This window comes from Stegostoma tigrinum, chromosome 5 (genome assembly GCF_030684315.1).
Source record: "Stegostoma tigrinum isolate sSteTig4 chromosome 5, sSteTig4.hap1, whole genome shotgun sequence".
Lineage (NCBI taxonomy): Eukaryota > Metazoa > Chordata > Chondrichthyes > Orectolobiformes > Stegostomatidae > Stegostoma > Stegostoma tigrinum.
In genome coordinates, this window is record NC_081358.1 from 35082950 (window position 1) to 35106899 (window position 23950).

The window sequence follows — 23950 nt, forward strand, 5'->3', positions numbered from 1 at the left end:
TGCACCCCAGGGCAATATTAAATGCCAACAAACCCTAGTAAGGTTGTCAGCAGTTCTGGAACTGCTTTTCTTATTTCAAATTGAAAACAGAATCATGCAGATGCTGCTGTAAGGACTGAGGTTTTAAAACTAGAGATCCAACAGTGTGGCCAAATATGTGTTCTTATTGGCAACCATATCATTGTCATTTTACCTCTTACTTCAACACTGCTTCCTTAATGCTCGACTACCTTTAACCAGCTTTGCTAAATAGCCAAGTATTTTCCAGTAGAATTAAAAACTGTCAAAAATTCAGGTCATATTTGTTAGTATGAAAAAATGATAATGCACATTTATTAAGATACCAGTTTAGAGTGTCTTGGCTTATAAACAATGCCGTATTGATAGTGTATAGATTTAGGTTCACAGAGCTACAGCCTGTTCAGTTTGTGTCAGGTTGTTTCATTTTGGCAGGTTTATTAGTTTATCACCCCTGTACAATAAACAAATCTTCACTGACAAAACAGAGTAGACTGCAAAGAAAAGCTTTACACCACTTTTACATCTAATTTTAAAGCTAGTGTTTAAATTTACTGATCAAAGAAATACATGCAGATAAAAATGTATTTGTGTAATGAGAAAAACATCTACATTTGTTTTAATGCACCATCCCAAACAAAACAAAAACCTTCTTTCAGCTGCCATTTGTTTTAATCTTAAGCTATTCTTTAAGGCAAACCACTGATCCATTTCTGATGGGGTGCTATAAAGAAGCAGAATAGACAATTTGGCATTAAAACAGATATGAAATTTCTAACAATGTACGTTTACCATGAGTTACATTTGCATGTTATGGACTTGGGGTTGCAATGGTAGCATGGGGAGGGAAAGCAGGTGGTATTAAGACCAAAAGTCAAACCATCTCAAATTCAGAATAGACAAAGCTTCAGTCTAGAACAATACTGGCATTTTAAGCTGAAGTAGTTTAGAAGACATTGATGGCCTGCTTAACTACAAGGGATTTCAGCTCGGCCAACATACACCCCAAGCTTGTATTTAAACTATATATACACACAAAGTGGATGATAAATACAGAATTAAAACAGTCCTCTAGCGATTCTCCACAGCATTTGAAATTTGACAGCTTTTACAGTTTGATGTTATGAAACAATAAGTAACAGTAATAGGAATTTTAACCCACAATTAAAATATTCAGATGTGATTTGTAGTGTTTAATACAATTCATTTTGTAGTCAAGGGTAAAGTAGACAAAAGAACAACCAGAAAAAAAAACTGTAAATAGGTACGAGTACAATTTTCAAATCCTGTCTAAGCAAATATTAGCTTTCTGCTGAGAACAGTATGTACGACAAGTTTTACAAGGTTTATGAAGGACTTCCCAGATATCTCCTACTATATAAACCATATTAATGGCTTCATGTTTTGGACTGGTGTAGGAGAGGGTGAAAGGTAATAGGCCCAAGTCAAGCAGATAGATAAATGAGCAATCTCAACAGCAACCTCCACCAGCCTGCTGTCCTCCATGGCTGCCTGAATGTGATGCATTGGTAGCAGCATGCTGTGGTCCAATCTTGATTCCATTTGCCTGGGAGACAAAAAAGAGAGAGCGTGTTATGAAGTACCATACATGTAATTGATTCAACAAATAGAAATGGTCTATTGCTTTTAAACCATCACTAACATTTTCATCCTAGTAAATACCAAACTATTGTATTAAACATATTACAAAATTAGAAGTCCATAAGAAATATAATAAGAAAATGATTAGATCATAACCTGTTCTTCAACATAGCACTGAATGGATTCACCACAAATGAATTTCTCAAATTTTCTCACTGTGCACTGATATAGAATGTTTCAACTTCTTATTTTGTCACTTACAAAATAAGCTGGCACTATTTAATGAGGAAAGATTGAGTTTAATAGAGAGAGAACCAAGTATTACCTACCTCTCTGTTTCATTAAAAACTGGTTAAAAGCTCAATATATTTAGCTTTACTATTTGCCTCCCCATGGTGACATTATTTCTGCTATTAGTTATGGGACATTGCGAGAAACAGATAATAAACCACTTGGAGCAGAAAAGTAAATACATCTAAGAAAGTTTTAGACATGACCCAAGTTGGTAGGTCAAAGTATATATTTTGGCTATCTGCAAGGATAAACGTTTAGCAATCTGGAAAAGTAATTTCAATATATTTTCTATTCCATATAGCCTGTTCTAATTTTGTTAAACTAAAAATGATGCAAGAGGGAGATGCAGAAGGAAACTTAAATTGTTGGTAATGCTAAAGATTAACCCTACAATCAATTATGTCATGAACTGAATGCATTTATTGCTATAAGTGCCAGAATATAGAAGGCAATTTTAAGGGCAGTAACATTTAGGAAGAGAAACAAAATCTATTTGGCATAGTCTAAATTTGGTCACCTGCTCCACATTTGTTTTTCACGGGAATTGTGTTCTCCAACTTTTCTAATTAAATTCCAAACTAAAGTTTAGAATTCAGTCAATTTACATAATTTTGACACCTGGACCACTCTCATCTAAGAACAAGCAGAATTTCCTAATAGGTTTCTGCCAACTTGGATTCCAGAATAACACCGAAATAATTGTATAATGTTGCATTTATTCATGCAGCAGCAATAAATGCAAATGAACTAGCCACTAGTTCCACTGTGGCTACAAGACCACATCAGTGGCAAGGAATTATGCAGGAGTAACTCATCTCCTGACTCCCTTGCACAAAATCAGGAGAGTGATGGAAAGCTCCACATTTGGTTGTATTGGTACAGCTTCAACACTCAAGCAACTTCACCCCAGCCAGGGCAAAACAGCCCACTAGATTGGTACCATATTCATAAGCTTTCACTACCTCCACTACCAATTCCCAGTAGCAGCAGTGCGTGTACTACTACCTACAAGATGCACTGCAGAAATTCAAATATCCTCAGACAGCACCTTCCAAACCCATGGCCACTTCCATCCAGAAGGACGAGGGCAGCAAATACATGGGAATACCACCTGCAAGTTTCCCGCCAAGCCATTTGCCATCCTCACTTGGAAATACATGGCTGTTCCTTTACTGGTTGCTGGGTAAAAATCCTGCAATTCCTTCCCTATCAACAATGTGGATCTAGCTATAGCACGTGACTGCAGTGGTTCAAGGCGGCAGCTCACCACCGCCTTAATGGTAAATAGGGAATGGGCAATAAATGTTGGCCCAGCCACTGATGCCCATGTCCCACAAGTGAATAAGAAAAACATCAAATTATAATTAATACACAAATACTATTCCTGATAGGGTCCAAAGCTCCACAGAAACATCACTTAGCTCTATATTCAACCCTTCTGCCCAATACACCACATTACCTTCTAACTGTTGCTGCATTAGAGCACTAGCTTCTACCATTTGCACAAAATGCCAATTATTTTGCAATGCCCCATTTCCAGTTTTACTATTTACAGGGTACATGATTTTGCTGTTAATATTATCAACATTCAAGGTGACTTCAACCTAAAAAAAGGGCTGTACAAATCAGTAAACTGATATTTAATTATACTATCCAGAATGGAGCAGAGCCTCAGGTTTCTAAGGTTGCAAGTGTGACTTGTCTTTACAACTCAGCAGGGAAAGAGAAAGAGAGACAGAATACAGGAAGACAATTGGAATTGAAGTCTTAAGTTGCCATTTGGTGACTCCTGCTAACAAGGTGAGTTAGTACAAGTTCTTGTTATCAAGGTGTAGAGCTGGATGAACACAGCAGGCCAAGCAGCAGAGGAGCAGGAAGGCTGATGTTTCGGGTCTAGAGCCTCCTTCAGAAATGGGAGAGGGGAAGGGGGTTCTGAAATAAAATGGGGGGGGCGGGGTGGGAAGAGAAGGCAGATCGAAGATGGATAGAGGAGAAGATAGGTGGAGAGGAGACAGATAAGTCAAAGAAGTGGGGATGGAGCCACAATGGGTCCTCTACAGAGAAACCAAGCGGAGGCTTGGGGACCGCTTTGCAAAACACCTACGCTCAGTTTGCAATAAATAACTGCACCTCCCAATCGTGAACAATTTCAACACCCCCCCCCCCCCCCCAACAATTCCGCAGGTGACATGTCTATCCTGGGCCTCCTGCAGTGCCACAATGATGCCACCTGAAGGTTGCAGGAACAGCAACTCCTATTCCACTTGGGAACCCTGCAGCCCAACAGTATCAATGTAGACCTCACAAGCTTCAAAATCTCTCCTACCCCCCCACTGCATCCCAAAACCAGCCCAGCTTGCCCCCCCACCTCCCTAACCTGCTCTTCCTCTCACCTGTGCCCTCCTCCCACCTCAAGCTGCACGCCCATTTCCTACCTACTAACCTCATCCTACCCCCTCGATAGGTCAGTCCAGGGAGGACGGACAGATCTCCCTACTTACACTTCCTTTTACTGACTATCCCTGCCTCTTTGACCTGTGTCTCCTTTCCACCTATCTTCTCTTCTATCCATCTCCCCCTTTCTCCCGATTTATTTCAGAACCCCTTTCCCCTCCCCCATTTCTGATTAAGGGTCTAGGCCTGAAACATCTGCCTCCCTGCTCCTCTGATGCTGCTTGATCTGCTGCAGCATCTGCAGTTCATATTATCTCTAGTACAAGTTCTTCCTTGTTGCTTCCTGGTCAAGTTGCAAAAGTGTGTTCAGGTTCAATTATAGAAACTGCCTACCACCGAATTTTACATTGTCCTGAGTTCAAGTTTGAGAGAAACAGTTAGATGATTAAAGTAATTTCAAAAATACGTTATGTACATGGATAAACAAAAACAAAATATGAACATGAAATTAAAAGCCAGTTTGCATATTCAAAATGTAAAATTCAGCCTCTATGGTCATCTGAAAATAAATAATCCTGATTCAGTTATCCACAAAATATAACTCAATCACATAATTGCGTGAGCAGTTTTATATCCCTAATAAATGACCAGACAGCTTTTGAAAAATGAAAAACAACCTACAATAGTCATTATAACTCATGCTGAACAGGTGCTCCACATAAATAATTCCCTATTGTGTAAGTGAGCAGAATATAAAAACGCTGATTCTCTAGGCACCAATTCTTTTGCCAGTTTGAATCAACTGTACATGCCAAGAGTACGAGTGTTCTATGTCATCAATAATCTCAACACTCCCCAAAGACATGGCAGCTTGCCAAGAACCCACACGCGTTACACAGAGGACTTTCATTCATCAAACACAGACTTATCTCAACACTTACTAGTTCAAGTGGTTACACCTTAGACCTTTTTTTTGTAAAAGTCATGCTTAACACTATGAAGTTTACTTACAAGAAAAGCACACTGATGAATCTCAGGTTTTTCTAATGCTTGGCAGTCAGTCCATTTTTTCATTAGCCTTGGGGTTTCTGGCAGCAGTTTTGTATTTACAACAGATGATGTGGTTTAAGTTGACTCTAACTCCTCTTATTGAATACATGCCCTATGGCTCACAAGTTTCACCCATTTAAAGCACAAACTTGGCATTTAGCCAGGTAACAAATAACAAGAACTAACGGCTGATGACAACAAAAAACCTGAAGCATCAGCTAGCAAAGGTGACGACTTATGAAGGATCGCAAAAGATGTTTCTTTAAAAAAACTGTACAGAATGTCACTGACATTGCAATATTTTTGTAAGATGCTGTTTACAAAACAGACATCCTTCGTTAGGATCCAAAATAATACACTTCCTGTGTAAGTGCCACTATTTTAGAATTAAATTTTCAGATACATTTATACAGCATCTCAAAATTGCAATTCTCCAAGTAGTGTGCTCTTTGAACCCAATGTTTTGCTTGTCACGGTCAGGACTCCAAATGGGGTCGCAAGCTGAGGCAGCAGCTCTGGCCACTGCAGAACTTTGACAGTTATAACAGCTGTATCCCCACTAATGGACCCTTGCTCTCAATTCTCACTGAAGGGTTGCAACAATTTTCAACTCTCGAAAGAGGACACAGTGGAAAAAGTTTGGGAAGTTAGATTTGAACTGTTCTGATCAAGTCTATTGAAGCAGCAACTTTCCACCTGAAGCTATGTCACAATGTTACCTTGATTTTGTTCCAATAGGAAGGGCAATTATAAAATGTCTTCAAGAATTACAAAAATATATTGTTATTAATAAATAGAATGATGCTTTGATCGTTAATTCGAAAGAGCCAACAAGGTCATAATAGGTAGAACAACCTTCTGATGTAATCTCCCCACAGGAATGGAACCTATTTAATTTGGATTCTAGGGAACCAATACTCATGCAGTCACACTCTACATAAACTATAAATTCAGCTTCTGTCAACAGAGCTAGATTTTACATTGATGACACTACAAAACAGATTCTGCCGGCAAACTGATCATTCAGATTGAACGCAACGAGGGACATCACATTCCTGTCACTGAAATTAACCAAGTGTAAAATCAAAGTTAAGTGTTGTGGATACTCAAGGGTTGATGCAGATATTACTATGGAATCCCCATTTTGATGCTCAAATGATGTTCTGATTTAAAACAGCAACGGACAAAAATTTACTTGAAATACCCAAATGTGACCTCAAGTATAACAGATTCAAGAACAACTTTTATTAAGAAATGAAAGAGCATCACCCAAAAGCTTAATTATCCAGCATCACCTAAATAAGATGGAATACCAATCTAGCAACAAAGTCAAATTGTTTTACATCCAGCACACATTATCTTGTGTTACCAGTTTGATTATGGAAGTGCAGCTTACGTAAAATTCACATCTTCCTTCAAATTCAGAATCACAATCTTGTCAAAAGGAAAAGAAATATAATCCAGAGACAATCCCACCATCTATCTGCCTTACTCTAATTGGATTCAAGCCCTGGATAATTCAAAGCTAATGGCTGTAGTTTGCTCAGAGGAAGGCTGTGGCACCCAGAATAACTCTCTCTGGCTATTTTGCCTACACACAAAGTTATTTCTCATGCAGGTGACAAGATCTCCTTAAGACCATAAGACATGGGAGTGGAAGTAAGGCCATTCGGCCCATCAAGTCCACTCCGCCATTTAAATCATGGCTGATGAGCATTTCAACTCCACTTCCCTGCACTCTCCCCGTAGCCCTTGATTCCTTGAGAGATCAAGAATTTGTCGAGGCATCCAAGGTCCAGGCCTCCACTGCACTTTGCGGCAATGAATTCCAGAAGCCCACCACACATCATTTTACTGATTCACTTTACAGCAAGAACTTACATTTGTGTGAAGAAACATTAACAGTTTGGCCAAACCGTATTCTGTCAACTAGTCTCCTAACACTGGCTTGTTGAAGACTATCAATGCATTTTAAGCTAAAACAACAAAGCAAGTTCATTTATGCTCATAGTGAACAGCTGGCTGAAGAAACGTCGTCTCATTTCAGTTTTAAATTTACCCCCTCTAATTTTAAGGCTGTGCCCACGGGTCCTAGTCTCCCTGCCTAACGGAAACAACTTCCTAGCGTCCACCCCTTCTAAACCATACATTATCTTGGAAGTTTCTATTAGATCTCCCCTCAACTGTCTAAACTCTAATGAATACAATCCTAGGATCCTTAGCCGTTCATCATACGTTAAACCTACCATTCCAGGGATCATCCGTGTGAATCTCTGCTGGACACACTCCAGGGCTAGTATGTCGTTCCTGAGGTGTGGGGCCCAAAATTGGACACAGTATTCTAAATGGGGCCTAACTAGAGCCTTATAAAGCCTCAGAAGCACATCACTGCTTTTATGTTCCAACCCTCTTGAGATAAACGACAACATTACATTTGCTTTCTTAATCACAGACTCTACCTGCAAGTTAACCTTTAGAGAATCCTGGACCAACACTCCCAGATCCCTTTGCACTTCTGATTTGCGAATTTTCTCACCGTTTAGAAAATAGTCCATGCCTGTAGTCTTTTTTCCAAAGTGCAAAACCTCACTTTTACTCACATTGAATTTCATTAGCCATTTCCTGGACCACTCTCCTAAACTGTCTAAAATCTTTCTGCAGCTTCCCCACCTCCTCAGTATTACCTGCCTGTCCACCTATCTTCATATCATCGGCAAACTTCGCCAGAATGCCCACAGTCCCTTCATCCAGATCATTAAATATATAAAGGTGAACAGCTGTGGCCCCAACACTGAACCCTGCAGGACACCACTCGTCACCGGTTGCCATTCCGAAAAAGAGCCTTTTATCCCAACTCTCTGCCTGTGAGACAGCCAATCCTCAATCCAAGCCAGAAAAGGAAAGAAAAGAAAAATCCTATGAAGCACTGCCATTTCCCATCTTTTAGCAATGCTCTTCAAATGAAAGGCAACATTGTTCAAATTGTATCATTTCTGTCCAATTAACATCCATGTTCCCTTTTATACCCATTCATACCACTTTAGGTCAACACCCTCCCTCATGTGTCTGATCTTACCGACACAAAGCAGAAACTGTTGAGTTGTTAGACCAGATTATACACCTGGATCTAATTGACAACTGTCAAAGAAATCAGACCAAGGCTTTGTCATCAGCTCAGATTTTTAGCTTTAAATTAATAAATTTGTTCAATGTTGCTGCTTTAAGAACAGTATCCTGCTCTCTTGGTAAAACATTTACTCTTCAATATACAAAAACATCTCATTCACCTGAAGCTAGTATCTAACTTGAACCAACCATTTTCACATTGCTACTGCTTTAGCAGTGTGTATCTGCTTGGTCAGATCACCCTCTAGTGCTGAATAAGGAGATTACTCTGGAAGCATGATGCACTTCTAGTGTAAAACTAAAACTTCAACTGGATTGCGCCCAATTTAACGTCCCTTTTTTTGGGGATTCTGAGCCAGTAGACAAGTATTCACATACACGGGTGTTTCCAAAATTGGATCACACTTGGGCACACCCCTAAGGCAGAAGGAGTCCCAATTTTGATTCAAACCTTTGTGATCCAAATGGACTTATCATAGGGGATTATGTATCAAGTTTAACTACAAAATCAATTTGTACGCTAGAATTCGCTAAATTAGAGGAGGAGGAGGTGCGTAAAAAAGTTCTTGCCATGCAGAAGCAACAGCCCTACCACTGAGCTAGGAGACCAGAGTTCAAGTCCCAGTGCTCCAGATGTGTATAACGTCGCTGTACAGGTTGATTAGAAAGCATTTATGAGGGGCTACCAGTAACTTCCAACTTACATACCCAGGTCAATGCCAGGGGATACAAATGAGCTCAGCCCAGATTTTAATCATAACAAATCCTCTGACTTGTACTGTTGTAAAAGAATTAACTGCAGAACAGGTAAGAGAAAAAGGATCAAAGGAAATTTGTTATTTTTAATTACTTGCCTTGTAGATACCATGTTGGTGGCAGAGTGGAAAAAGGTACAAAAGGTTTCTCCTATGACCAAGGGCAACGAAAAAATTTAAGCATAAGCCTTTTAAAAAACAAACTACTTCCTGATGCAGATGTGTTATGGCAGCTTTTGGAGAAAGGTGTCCATCAGGCAGGGAGCAAGCAGAGAAAAGTTACCAAAATCAATACATCTTGTGTAAATATTTGCATTTGCCCTTTCTCTCTCGATAAAAATCCACTCATAAGCCATCTTTACAGACCTTATCAACCAATACATGCTGGCTGTAATAATTTCACAAGGGGGAGCCAATAATATACCAAGCAGCCTGGGTAGTTCTCTATAGAACCAAAGATGCAAACCATTCCTTTCAATGTTTTCTTTTATTCCGCAACCCCCCTACCCAAATCATTTATGGAAATTCTAAACCAAATACATTCAAACTGCTGTTTCTTCCTGTTAATCCAAAAAACGCGGTCACTGGCTGCTTGATATTCTTTTGCCACCCCCTATAATGCTGAAATACCTTGAATATGTGAATCATACTTTTGAGAAAAAAGTCAATTCTGACTTGAAGGAAAAATTTGAAGACTTCTAAAGTGAAGGTGTGTGGTACTTGATTAGTTTTCCTCACTAATACAGGTTTTAAAAAATAAAACTTTTCAATGATGCCAAGTCACCTACCGAATTAGGAATCATACATACAACAGTATGTAGTGACCTAGATTCAAACTAGAGGACAAAAGATTACATATAAAATTAAGCAAAATAATTCTTACCTCATTATTTATATCAAAGACTCCTTCCTGTATTTTCTCATAGATCTCCCTAGCTGTGTTAATAAATGCCTGAAATTAAAAACAAGTTAAAGTACAGTTTTTTAATAAAAATTACTTTTTCTAATTGTTATTTCTATTACTAACTTTATATCGAATCAAAGCACTGAGAAACTACATACTGGGAAAGAGTAGTGGAGTGAATTATCACAATCTTTTCACTTTTGGGAGCAGAATATGAATCCAGCTTCAATGGACTTTCCCATTCCCCACACTATAAACCCTATCATAATTAATTTGAATAATCCAGTTCCAGTGGATTACAGGACACAAACATGCTCCTAATTCAGCCCAAGCTAGCAGCACAAATGTGTTATCAATGCACAATGATGGTTGGGGCTAAAGATCCTAACAATCTCAAATTAGGTCTTAAATTTCAGAATTATACACTTAAGTACCATATTATAGCAGAATTTACAGAAACATTACTATCCAACTTTTCAATCTGATTTATAACCAAAGTGTAAGGATTTAAAAAAAGCAAGGCATTTCGCCTTATAGTTAGGGTTAAATAAATGTCAGCATCACAAGGATGAAAGCTACGTACTAATTTGTAGTTAAATTTTAAAAAATGAACACAATAGATGGGTTTTTAAAAGTAGTCAGCTGCAATAGGCCCGAGTCCTAAATCTAACTCTGAGCAGGCTAACACCAAGAGTTTTGGATGTATAAACACGTTGCTGGAAAAGGAGGGGGTGGGAAATTGGAACACAGGCTAGCACAAGTACAGGAAATTCATATAAGGGAGCAAGTTAAGCTACAAAGGAATGCCCATGGGAAAAAACACAAGAGTGAGAATTTTAAAGTTAGTAGGAACTGGGCTGAGAGTTGAGGAGGTAAATTTCATGGAGATCAACTGATAAAAACGAGGGGAGTCACAAGAAAGAAACACATCTAGTCAGGTTGACTAGGCAGAGACAGACAGAGGACTAATACATAAAATGAATGTGGGGGAAGCAAAGTCAGTTAAATTAATAGTCCTGATCCAGAGCCATTAAAAAATGCAAGGGATATCCCTATTGTAAGGCAATGGAAAACCTGGAAGCAAAATTACTGAAAAAAAACCTCCCTATAAGAGTGCAGTTTAGATAAGCGAGAGACAAAGATTGATCAAGTGACAAATTCAAGAGAGCGAAACGAGACAATAAAAGACTGAACAACAAAAATACTTCACTTGTTTAAATTTTCCTAAGGTCAAAGGAGAAAAAAAATGGGAATGCCAAAAACAATAAGTTAGAGAGTGTGGGGTCACATTACAAAACAATAGGAAATATAAACAGGAAAGAGCATATAACTGAAGGGGAATATAAACGACAAGCCCCACTTTACAGGGCAAAAAAGACCCTGCTGTTGGGGAGAGGTGGTTAAAAACCCCAATCCTGTTTTCTAAGGGAAGGACAACAAGAAAAGGATGATGAAAAGAAAGCCCCTATTTTGCAATAAAAGGAGAAATTTAAAAGAAAAGGATAATTTGCAGAGTAAGTGAAACAGGAAAAGGAAGATATAGTACACATTCTGTTCCTCCATTTTGCGGAAAGTGGATGACAGGATAAAGAGAGTTTAAAATAGAGATGCTGAAGAATTGCAGTTGAACAAGTGCATTTGGAGTTGAAAGGAAGACAAATCCTGTTCTAAAAGAGCAGAAATCAAGTTATGGGAGGGCCTGAAAATGCAGTTTATTTAAAGCTTTATTCCAATCATGTTGGTCAGTGAGCAAGAGAAGGGCAGGGCCAGAATATGCCACCAAATGCTAAGTATTCCTGTTCAATAACATTTCAGATGCACATCCAGGAAGAAACTTCAGGACAAACTGGCAGCACTTAGAACAGGTGGTACAGCATAGGTTAAGGTGGGGATAGGGGAAAAGGTATAAATTACAAAACTCATAGCATTTGAACCGATTGGTAAACTTATAATTCTAACTATAGCAATGGTGCTGAATATCAACAGGTGTGTTAAGGACAACTTCTTAATGCAATTAAAAAAGGGCCTGTCAAAACAGCTGCATTTTCTACCAAACAGAGGTATGCAATTTTATGCTTCACTCTGCCTCCAGCAATAAAAGTGTTTATTTGGGACTGCATTATTGAGGTCAGTCATTACTGTCATAACCTATGGATATTAATAAAGACTGAATAATCAAAAAGGTACATTTTAAAAATCAAGAATTTACCTCAATTCCAGTTTGTAGGGTACCCTGGGGAATGATATGCTTTCAAATACATTTGGATTCTGAATAAGTGAATTTGGCTTCCAGCCAGTGCTAAACCTAATACTTCCATATTTCAGTTAATGCTTCTCTGTAAAAAAAAAACCTAATGTTTTGAATAATATATACTTTACCCCAATGACTTTACAAATTGCACTAATTGGAAATTATAGTTTCAAGTTCCATATTCTTCTACACAGATTGAATTCCACATAGGGGTCTGCAAGTCAGTTATTCACACGGCAACTCAAACCATGATGCTTAAAGTCCCCAGACTCAGTTTTGATAAGTTTATATACACAACCACTTAGCTACCAGTGTGTATGACAGAACCTGTGACATGAGTTCTTACATTATTATACATTTCAATTAGGCATGTGTCTGACATGTTTGAAAAGCTGCTCATTGCCAGAGGCAAAACACAGAGGTTACTACAATTGAGTATAATATGCAGATGTTCAGCCAAATTTGGATTAAAGGATCAAATTTATGACATTAAAATCTGTTTTATGAACACGGCATTCTTTGATGATTTCCCAATGGATCCACAATTGTTCCAATTCAGTTTCATCAATTTGCCAGTGGCCACTTTTGACACCTAATGGTCACTTTTTCATACTTAAATCTAAAATAACAAGGCCCTGTTATTCTCCCAAGTGAGGATGCAAGACCATAATGGCATTATTCTGAAGAATGGTATAGGGATTACCCTGTGTTCTGGCCCGTATTTACAAGGAGGAATGAATGTTATGATGATTTGATCTGGACATATTAGTTGAGAGATTGCTGCAAACACACAGTGGCTGCCTTGTCTCCTAAATTACAGGATTACATTTCCAGAAGACTTTGTTGGTTAAAAACCAATGGCATGTCGAGGTCACAGAATACACTAGATAATTGGGAATAGAAGTATGCCATTCAGGCCATCTGACCTGCCTTTCAATATGATCATGGCTGATCCAACACCAATAACAGTCATCTACTTCACCCAATAAGCCAGTATGCCACTAGTGATCAGAAATCTGTCAATATCTACCATAAACGTACTCTAAGACTGAACTAGCACAGCCCTCTACTAGAGAATTCCAAAAGGTTCACATGACTAAAAATGATTACTCCTCAGCCAGGGCCCAAGCGGCATTCTCCTTAGCTGTAAATTGTGCCTCCTGGTTCTAGATTATCCAACCAGGTGAAGCATTTGTAACTACACTGTCCACCACAAAGAATTTTGCAGATTGCAATGAGATCACCTCTCGTTCTCCAAAACTCTGCAGTACGTGGGCCCCATGTGCCTAATCTCTCTCCAGACAGACCTGCCATTCCAGGAACAAGTCTGGTGAACTTCTGCTGCAGTCCCACCATTGCAATATTTGATGAGATGCAGACTAAAACTGCAAACAGTTCAAGGTACCATCTAAGCAAGCCTCTATACAATTGACGCAAAATTCCTGCGCTCAAGTCTTCTGGAAACACACTCTAGCCAAGCTTTCCTAATAACGCATTGTACCCGCACGTTAGCCTTCAGAGATTTATTGACAAAGTGGTACACAGTTCTTTGAAAGATGCATCACAGTTGGCCAAGATGGTTAAGGTGGCACTCAGCATACTTCCCTTCATTGCTCAGACCACTGAGTTGGGACATCATGTGGCAGTTGTATAGAATGCTGGTCAGGCCACTTTTGGAGTACTATGTACAGTTCTGGTCACCCTGCTACAGGAAGATGATTATTAACTGGAGTGTGCAGAGATGATTTACCAGAGCAATGTCAGGACTGGAGAGTTTAACAGGAGGCTGAATAGGTTGGGATTTTTTTCATTGGAGCACAAGAGGTTGTGGGGTGACCTTATAGAGACTGATAAGATCTGAGGGGCATAAAATAAATAAGGTTAATAGCAAAGATCTTTCCCTTAGGATAGGAGAATTCAAACTAGAGGGCATATTTTAAAGGCGAAGGGAGAAAGATTTAAAAGGGACCTCAGGGGCAAGAGTTTTGGTCAGAGGGTAGTTCGTATGTGGAATAAACCACCAGGGAAGTGGTAAATGCAGGTACAGTAATATTTAAAAAACATTTGGACAGCTACATGAACAGAAAACGTTGAGGGGGGTAGGGCCAAACACAGCCAGATGGAACTAGTTTAGATTGGGAAACTTGGTCAACATGGGCATATTGGACCAAAGGGTCTGTTTCAATGCTGTATAACTGACACCTACAACCCTTTGAATATTTATACTTTCCAATCTCTTAACATTCAAGGAATACATTGCCGTTCTGTTTCTCCTATGAAAGTTCACATTCTTCTATGTTATGTTCTATCTGCCATGTTCTGGTCTATTCATTAAACTTGTCCAAATCCTCCTGACACCACTTTATATCTTCCGCAACATACATGCCCACTTAGGTTTGAAAATTACCTGCAAATTTAGAATTATAATATTAGGTCCCCACCTCTGCATCAGTGATGTGTATTGCAAACAGCTAGGGCCCAAATATTGATCCTTGTGGTACCCTATTAGTCACAGCCTGGCAACGAGAATGATCCATTTATTCCGACTAACAAAATAATTAATCCATGACTATACATAGCCCATCCCTTCTGCTTTAACTTTTTAAAAAATCTGCTTTCTCCGGGAGACTTATCAAAAGCCTTCTGAACATCTATGTATACTACACTGTCTGCTCTCAATTACAATTTTGTTTGCAACATCTTCAAAACAACTCCACGATTCACCTCACATGATTTGCATTCTCAATTCTATGCAGAACGTGTGCAATCTGATCATCCTCCAAGTGTCTATTTAACCTATTCTTGATAAATCGTTTCAGCATTTTTGAAACCACTAACACAAGGCTCACAGGGCTGTCGGCCCCCATTTTCACACTCACTGCCTTCTTTATTAGTGTGGTAATCTTCGCAGTCTTCCAATCCATAAGAACCAAGCTGGAATCCATTGAATTCTGGAGAATAATCAATGCATCAACTGCATTTCTCAGCACCTCCTTCAACATGTTGCGATGTAGATCATCAGGTCTTGGGGATTTACACACCCATTAATTTCCCCAGTGCAACTTCTCATTCCCATAGCCACTTGGATCTCCAGGTCTGAGAGAAGTCTGCTGCATTATATTCTTTCTTTAGAAGTTAAAAATTAGAGAATAATTAGAGAATACTGCAGCAGAAACAGATCCCATTTGACATCCACTTTCTGTGATCGCTCCATATGAAGTGTTTCTGCCAAAGCTAACATTTAAAGGCAGAAATTGCTGGTGAAATTCAGATTGGCCAGCATCTGCTGAGAGAAAGCAGGGTTAATGTTTCAAAGTCCAGTGACACTCCTTCAGAAATATGGTTCTGAACAAGAGTCAGTGCACTCAACATAAAAAACAATGACTCTGCTCTCTCTCCACAGATGCTGTCAGATCTGAATTTCTCTAGTAATTTCAACCTTTCAGTTTTGTTTTTTGTTCATTCATGGAACGAGGACTGGCTAGGCAGCATTTATTGCCCAGAGGGCAGTTCAGAGTCAACCACATTGCTGTGGGTCTGGAGTCACCAGTAGGCCAGACCAGCTAAGTATGGCAGCTTCCTTCCCTTAAGAATATTGGCAAACCAGATGAGTTTTTTTCAGCATCGACAATAAGATTCTAATGGTCAAGAATCCAATATCAGATATTTATTAAATTCAAATTCCACCAACTGCCGTGGCAGGATTCAAACCCAGGTCCCCAGAACGTTATCTGGGTCTCTGGATGAACAGTCCAATGATAACACCACTAGGCCATCGCCTCCCGAGGACCCACAGTTCAGTTTTTTTTTTGTCAAGACTCTACCTATTTGTACAGTTTGATGACATTCTGGGCCAGGTGTGACATGAATCCAAACTCCAACCCAGAGGTTCGGGCACTGTCTGTGTACAAGACCCTAAGGCAGCATTTATTGCCCACATTCCTAATTGCCAGAGGATGCAGCAATAAGCTGCTTCAGCATGTGGTGAAATTACACTCAATACTGTTAGGAAAGGGATTCTGAGCCATTGAGTGAAAGGACAGTTAACAGGACAATGAACAATTTGAAGGTGGTGTGTTACTGTTGCTATGCGTCTGCTGCCTCAATCTTCTGGGTTTAGAGGGAACCTTGAGTTGCTGCAGTACATCTTACAGATGGCACACACTGCTGTACAATTTTCACTGAACTGGTGAAAACGTTTAAGCTGGTGCAGTTTTTCAGATGGTCTAAAGTTTCAGCACTGTTGGAACTATACTTCAAGTAGACTTACAGACTTCCACCTTTCAAACGGTGAATGAGGTTTGCAGATTCAGGACGAGGTACTCACTGTGTGGTTCCCAGTCTCTGACCTGCTCTGGCAGTGTAACATGCTGCCTGCACAGGTAAGTTTCTCATCAATAGTAACCAAGATGTTGGTGAGGGTGGGACTCAATGATGGTGATGCCAGTGAATGCCAAGGGAACATGGTCAAACGGTCAGATCATCTGGCTGGAGACAAATATTGTCTGGTACTCACAGCACAAAACGCAAACATTGTTCAAACTTGGACTAATGAGCAAAGTCCATAATTAACGCGACCGCGACAAAGACTGCTTCAGTGCTTGCAAAGTTGTGAAGGGAACTGAGCACAATGATTATGACTGAATATTCCACCTTCAAATGAAGGTCACTGATAAAGCAGCTGAAGATGTTTTACTCTGGGATACTAACCTGACAAACATCTACAAAGGGTGAGCTCCCAGAAACCACAACCATCTTTCTTCGAGCTAGGTAAGACTCCAGCCAGTGAAGAATTCTATTTCCATCCAGCCAGTTGCAGGATCTTCTGGCTGTCTACAGGACACACTGCCTTTTAACTGTATGTAAATCTTGTATTGTAGCTTCAGGACGTGGACAACTCATTTTAGTGTATACAAATATCACCATTCTCAAACATACCTAGTGCTACTCTTCATGCTCTATCCTCCTGACCGAAGGTAGGACAGTCCCCTAGTTTGACAGTAATGGGTGAGGGAGAGGTATGCAGCATGTGATTCCAGATTATTGTCACTGATGAGCTGTTATAGGGGTTCTGAATCTATCCTATTTGTCATGCTGGTAGTGCTACATAATTAACACATTAGAAAGCATCTTCAGTGCGCAAGTGGGACTTCAGCTCCACAGGGACATTCATCTTTCAACCAATGATTTGGTGAGCATGACTGTGCCAAGCTGTTGCTCAACTTGTCTGTAAAGCAGTTCTCGAAATGTGGCAGGATATTTTATGGACTACTTTAAAAAACTGGGGGTACCTTTGTTGTTTCCTGGGCCAAGTGGTTCGTTTGGTTTTATTCTTTAATTTTTCTAAATGGTTTGGTACAAGACTGACTGTCTAGGCAATTTCACTGGGTAGTTAAAACTCAACAACACTTCTGTGGATTCAGAGCAACAAAGGCCAGGCTGAACCAAAACTAACTTCATCGCCAGAATGGAATTAATGAACCAGACAGTTATCATATTGTTGAGACTAGTAATTTTTCTTAAAATTCTAGATTAATTGATTTTAAATCCCCCAGATGTTTTGATGACATCTGAAACTTTTTCTCCAAGTCTAAGCCTCTGGCTTACCAGCACAGCAGCATTACTATGACAGGTGGTCTTACAACAGTGATAGGGCTCCAGCTTCTGAGCAAGTATTCCCAAGTTCAAGTCTTACCCTAGGACTTGAAGGCCAAGAAATGTGTTCACAAAGCAAACAGGTTAATCATCAATCTGCAAAACCTTCCAGTATAAAGCTAAAAGCAGCTGATAACAATTTCATGGTCAGCCATGTGGTGGAAATAAAGTTGAAGCCTTGACTATCTTAATCCATAGCTCCAGGTCACAGTATGCATGTAAAAGAGTGTATGTTGGCACAGTAACAGACTCCCTGAATGACCAGTGGGCGCTGTCACTATTATTATACAGATGACAACTTGCATCATTCTTCTTAGAGTCATCTGGAAATGGAATGCTGACCAATCATTTCTTTCCTCAATTCTTAATATATGGCAGAGAACACTACCACCTCGACTGTCATGGTCACAAATCAGCAAACTGTTGAGAAAAGGAGCTTGTTTCCACAATCTCCCAGCCCCAGCCCCCCCCGCACCCCCAACTAACTAGAACAACCAACGTCCATGAAGAACATCATTCCACCCATCATACAGAATTTATCAGCAAACATGATTCTGTTTGCAAGCCTTCCCAAATACAAGCATTTCAGTAATCCCAGGTGAACTCAAAATGCAGAGCGAGTGGCATTCACCCCAACATTATCTCACTCAAGCACCATAACCAAATTAAATTGAACACTTGCCTAAAGTGGTTTTGCCAATAGTTTTATTTACTCTTCACTAAAGCAGTATCTGGCTGCTGCTCGTGGGCTCTTGCTGTGCACAAAATAGCTATGTTTTTCTATGTTACAACAGTTACCTACACTTCAAACTAAGTTCAATGGCTGTGAAATACTTTGCAAAGTTTGATGTGGTAGAAGACCACACAAATATGCTATGCTTAACCAAGCCAAATGTTTCAAATTTGTTCACACAATTAACCACTTCAGCTACAATGAATTGTGTGCACAAATGTTCCAGTTAAGATTCAAAAATAGCTCTGAAAAGTGAGCTGAGAGAAATGCGTTCAAAAAAGTTAAATGAGAATGAGTCCATTTGTGATGGCAGATAAAATAAAATTTAAAAGACACTACGTCTAAGAATACAGGGTAAGCAATTCAGAAAGGAGATGAGGATGAATTTCCTCAGAGTGGTGAACCTGTGAAATTCGCTACCACAAAGCTGTTGGGGCTAGTTCACTGGATATATTCAAGATGGAGCTGGACTTAGCCCTTGTGGCTAAAGGGATCAAGTGGCATGAAGAGAAAGTGGGAGTGAATTTGCATGATTAGCCATGATCATACTGAATGGTGGTGGAGGCTTGAAGGCCAGGATGACCTACTCCCATACCTATTTTGTTTCTATGTTAAGGTAAATGACCAAGTAACGACAACTCAGCTCATCCCTGCAAACAAGGGTAGTCAAATGCGTGAAGGCAACAATTTGCCCACTTTACAATACTTACTCTAAGCAATTGATCAGAGGGTGTAAAATTTTCTTAACATTCTAGTTCAAAAAATTACTACATGAAGTAAAGTGATTCCTAATTGCTGCTGAAATTGATAGTTTAAGAGTTGGGGCTTAAAATCTGGAATTCTCTGCCATATATTATGAACCAGATTAATACTGGTTTTGTATGTCACTTTTTAAAACTCACCTAAACTCTTTGTTGAAGTGTACATTAGTGTTTGCTTCAGCTACTCTATGAAAAAGGATGCCAAGCTCAAACAACTCCATTCTTCTCTTCACTATAGAAGATTTGGGACATTGATAATGAGTCATTAATTCATACACCCTCTAATTATGACAACTACATTCCTTCATAATCTCAAAAGCCTTTATCAAATTTTTGTCGTTGCCTCAGTTTTGTAAAATTAGCAGCATATCTCAACTCTGTTCATTCCTATCAACTTAGGACACTCAGGCCCTTACTAACTACAATTCAATGTATCCCAAGTCCAGAAATACAGGAGAACTCAAATATGCTTTAAGAATTAGACAAAGTATACCCACTTCTACTGCTTTGGAAAAAATATTTATACATAAAATTTTGGTAGACTTATTTGATTCTAGTATAAGAATAGAACTAGGAATAGTAGGCAATGCAGTTGCTCGAGCCTGCTCCACTATTTAATATGAATGTGGTTGATCTCATCTTGGTCTCAATTTCACTCTCCTGCCCTCTCTTCGTAACCATTCAATCCATTAAATTAAATATCTGACCACATTCTCAAATTTACTCCATGTCCCAACATCCGCTACACTCTGGGGTAGTGAAATCCAGATTCAGGACCCTTTAAGTAATTTATCACCTCAGATTTAATCTGCTACCCCCTTAACCTCAAACTATGATCTCTCATTCTAGATTGCCCCGTGAGGAAGCATCTTAAATCAATTTTGTTAATCACCTTTAGCACCTTATTTGCCTCAAACGGATCTCCTCCCAATCTTCTAAACTCCAGAGGTGTATCAGTCTAAACTGCTGAATGTGGCATCACAAGACAAAACCCATATCTTTGAAATCAATCTAGTGAACCTCCTTTGCACTGTCTCCACTACATCTACAACCCTCAAGTAAGGGGACCAGAACTGTATACAATACTCCAGGTGCAGTCTCACTCATGCTTTGTACAGTTGCAACAACCCTTCCCTACTTATATATCCTATTCCTTTAGTACTGAACATCAAAATTCAGTTTGCCTTCATCACCTGCTGTACCTGCAAACTAGTTTTGTGATTCATGCAGAGGGACACCCAGATCCCAGTGCAAAGCATTCTGAAGTGTCTCTCCATTTAGATAAAGCCATGTCTTCTAACCAAAGTTATAACTGAAGCTGTTCTAACCAAAATAGATAGCCTCACACATACCCATATTAAACACCATCTGCCATATTTTGGCCCATTCACCTAACATATCCATACCCACTAAATTTCTTATACATTCATTGTAACTTATTTTCCCACCTATTTTAGTGTCATCTGCAAATTTGGTGACAGTACTTTTTACACCCATATCCAAGTCATTAATCAAGATAGTAAACAGTTTGGAGATGCAGGACTGAACCCTGTGGACTCTGCAACTTACACTTTGCCAACCAGAAGACCCATTTATCCTAACTCTGCTTTCTGTTAGTTAGCCCATGTGATCTGATCTTGCGCATTAAATCTTCTGTGCGACACCTTATCAACTTTCTTCTGGATGCTACATCTACAGGTTCTCCAAAATCCATCTTACTTGTACGCCTTCAAAATAAAACTCAAGCAAGTTAGTCAAACATGATTTGCCAGTCCTAAAACCGTGCTGACTCTGACGGATTGTATTTTGACTTTCTAAATGTCCTGTTGGGACATCCTTAATAACAGATTCTAACAATTTCCAAACAAAAATGTTAAACTAACCAGTCTGTAGTTTCCTACACTGTCTCCCTCTTTTTCAATAAAAGCATATTAGCATTTTTCCAATTCACTAGAACCTTTCCTACATCCAGGGAATTTGCGAATATACCTGAATGCTAATAGTTCTCTCAATATATTTTCCCTAGTGGTGATGATTTTTGTTTTAAATTCCCCTTTCTATAACTTCTGCACTCCGTTACTATTGGGATGGTACTAATGTCCTCCATCAAAACTGAAGCAAAATAATTATTTAGTGACTCTGCCATTTTTGTTCCACAGTAACTCCAGTCTCATTCTCCAAATGATCAACATGCACTTCAGTTACTCTTCCCTTTTATATACTTGTAGAAGCTTTTGTTCTCCGTTTTTAAATTTTGCACTTTTTAAATAGGCTACCATTGCTTTCCTATGGCTTTTTAAGTAACTTTGTTGATATTCAAAAATTTTCCAATATTCCAGCCTACCATTTGCTTTTAAAACATGGCACTCTTTAATTTTTGTCTTTGCATTATATTATCTTCAACGTCTTTGCCTGGCCATAGATGATCTTGCCCCCTCTTAAATATCTTCAATTAAGGAAGAATAAGTTGGCAGCAACTGAATGCCTCCTTAAATAGTTGCCACTGCTCATCAACAGCCCTAGTCTTTCATCTTCCCACCCGGTTCACTGAGGCTAAATCTATCCTCATGTTTACGTAAATAGCTTTGCTTAACTCCAGACTCCCACCAGTATGGGGCTCCAGCTGCTTAATTTCAAATTCAGTTTGAATGCATGATGTACAAAAATCACTCATCCCTGGAAGATTCTTTATATTGAACTCATTAATTAATCCCATTTAAGGAGGACCTTAGGGCTGTAAATGATAAACTTTGAACTTAGAAAATAAATTAAAATTTTGTACTTATGGTGTACCTTTGTACACTGAGTGACAGTAATACAGTATAGAAACAAGCTCTTTGGCCCAAACTGGTCCATGCTGACAGTGGTGCCCACTCAGCTAGTTCCAATTGCCCACATTTGTTCTACATCTCTCTAAACCCTTTCCATCCATGTAGCTATCCAAACATTTTTTTTGGACACTTATCGTACCTGCTTGAGTTATTTTCTCTGGCAGCCCATTCCATATACACACACTGAGTAAAGAGGTTGTCTCTCAGGTCGTCCTCAAATTTTTGCCCTCTGACCTTAAACATATGCTCTCTAGTTTTCAAATCCCTATCTGCGAATAAAAGACTATGCGCATTCATCCTGTCTATGCCCCTCATGATTTTATACACCTCATTCAGGTCACCCCTCATTTCTCCGATGTTCCAAGAAACAGGATACTATCCTGGCCAACACGTTCCTGCAATTCAGGCCTACTCATCCTGGCAACATCCTCCTACATCATCTTTACACACTTCCCTTTGAACAATAATCTTTCCTCTAAGACAGTGACGTAAAGCTCTATTCCTGTATTTCAGTACATGTGACAAAATCAAATTCTAATTCTGGTTACAGAATACCAACTCCAGAATAGCCTGCTTCTGATGGATTCCACAATGTGGAATAAATGAAATATTCTAAACAGTTGAACTAGACACCGCCACCAGGAGTGATAAGGAGTTCAGATGGGAAAATTTCCAGCTTGCTACTAATATATACACACACAAACAAGACCAAATTGGTTACTTCAGTGCTTTATCACTGAAATGTTATTGCTATGGGCCTGAATAGATTTGGAGGACAAGGCTTTCAGAAAACACCAAACTGAAAATACAGTTGGTAACTTGGGACAGAACACAAACTGAGAACATTTTTCTTGAAGGTAATAGCTACATAATAATTCAAAGTTAGTTTGTGAAACCACAGCAAGAGAAAGCAGTGGAACAATATACTTGTTAGAGCTGATTACTGGGCTGGTAAGACAATTTCAAGATTGGAGATTGAGGAGAATGGGCCTGTAGTCTGAAGTTTGGAAGAATCAGGCGCAATCTCAGAAGCCTACAAGATTCTTGATGGGATAGACAGAGCTGATCCATAAAATGAGCTCTCTCCAAACTCTTGGGGGGGGGGGGGGGGGTTGGAACCAAGGAAGACAATTTCAGAACAAACAGGAAGCCACTATTAGGTGTAATACATGAAGCAGATTCTTCAGAGTCAGGCAAATCTTTGGAATTCTCTAACTCAGAGGGCTGCCATTAGCTCAGTCCAAGATAAAGACGGATAGATTTCTTGCCTACCAACTCCATAAGACATAGGAGTGGAAGCAAGGCTATTCAGCCCATCGAGTTCACTCTGCCATTTAATCATGGCTGATGGGCATTTCAACTCCACTTCCCTGCACTCTTCCCCGTAGCCCTTGATTCTTTGTGAGATCAAGAATTTAAAATCGATCTCCGCCTTGAAGACATTTAATGTCCCAGCCTCTACTGCGCTCCGTGGCAATGAATTCCACAGGCCCACCACTCTCTGGCTGAAGAAATGTCACCTCATTTCCATTCTAAATTGACACCCTCTGATTCTAAGGCTGTGCCCACAGGTCCT

At 39.4% G+C, this 23950-nt stretch overlaps 1 protein-coding gene across 1 annotated transcript in view; it reads right to left on the bottom strand.

Annotated features, from left to right (window-relative positions):
- Positions 1-425: 425 nt before the first annotated feature.
- rab2a (RAB2A, member RAS oncogene family) overlaps positions 426-23950 on the bottom strand; it is a 72467-nt gene continuing 48942 nt past the window's right edge. Inside the window, exons 7-8 of the mRNA XM_048529346.2 lie at positions 10123-10191; positions 426-1585 (exon numbers count right to left, since the gene is read on the bottom strand). Coding sequence (XP_048385303.1) covers positions 1490-1585; positions 10123-10191 — 165 coding nt within the window. The 3' untranslated portion in view covers positions 426-1489. The remainder of the gene's footprint in view (positions 1586-10122; positions 10192-23950) is intronic.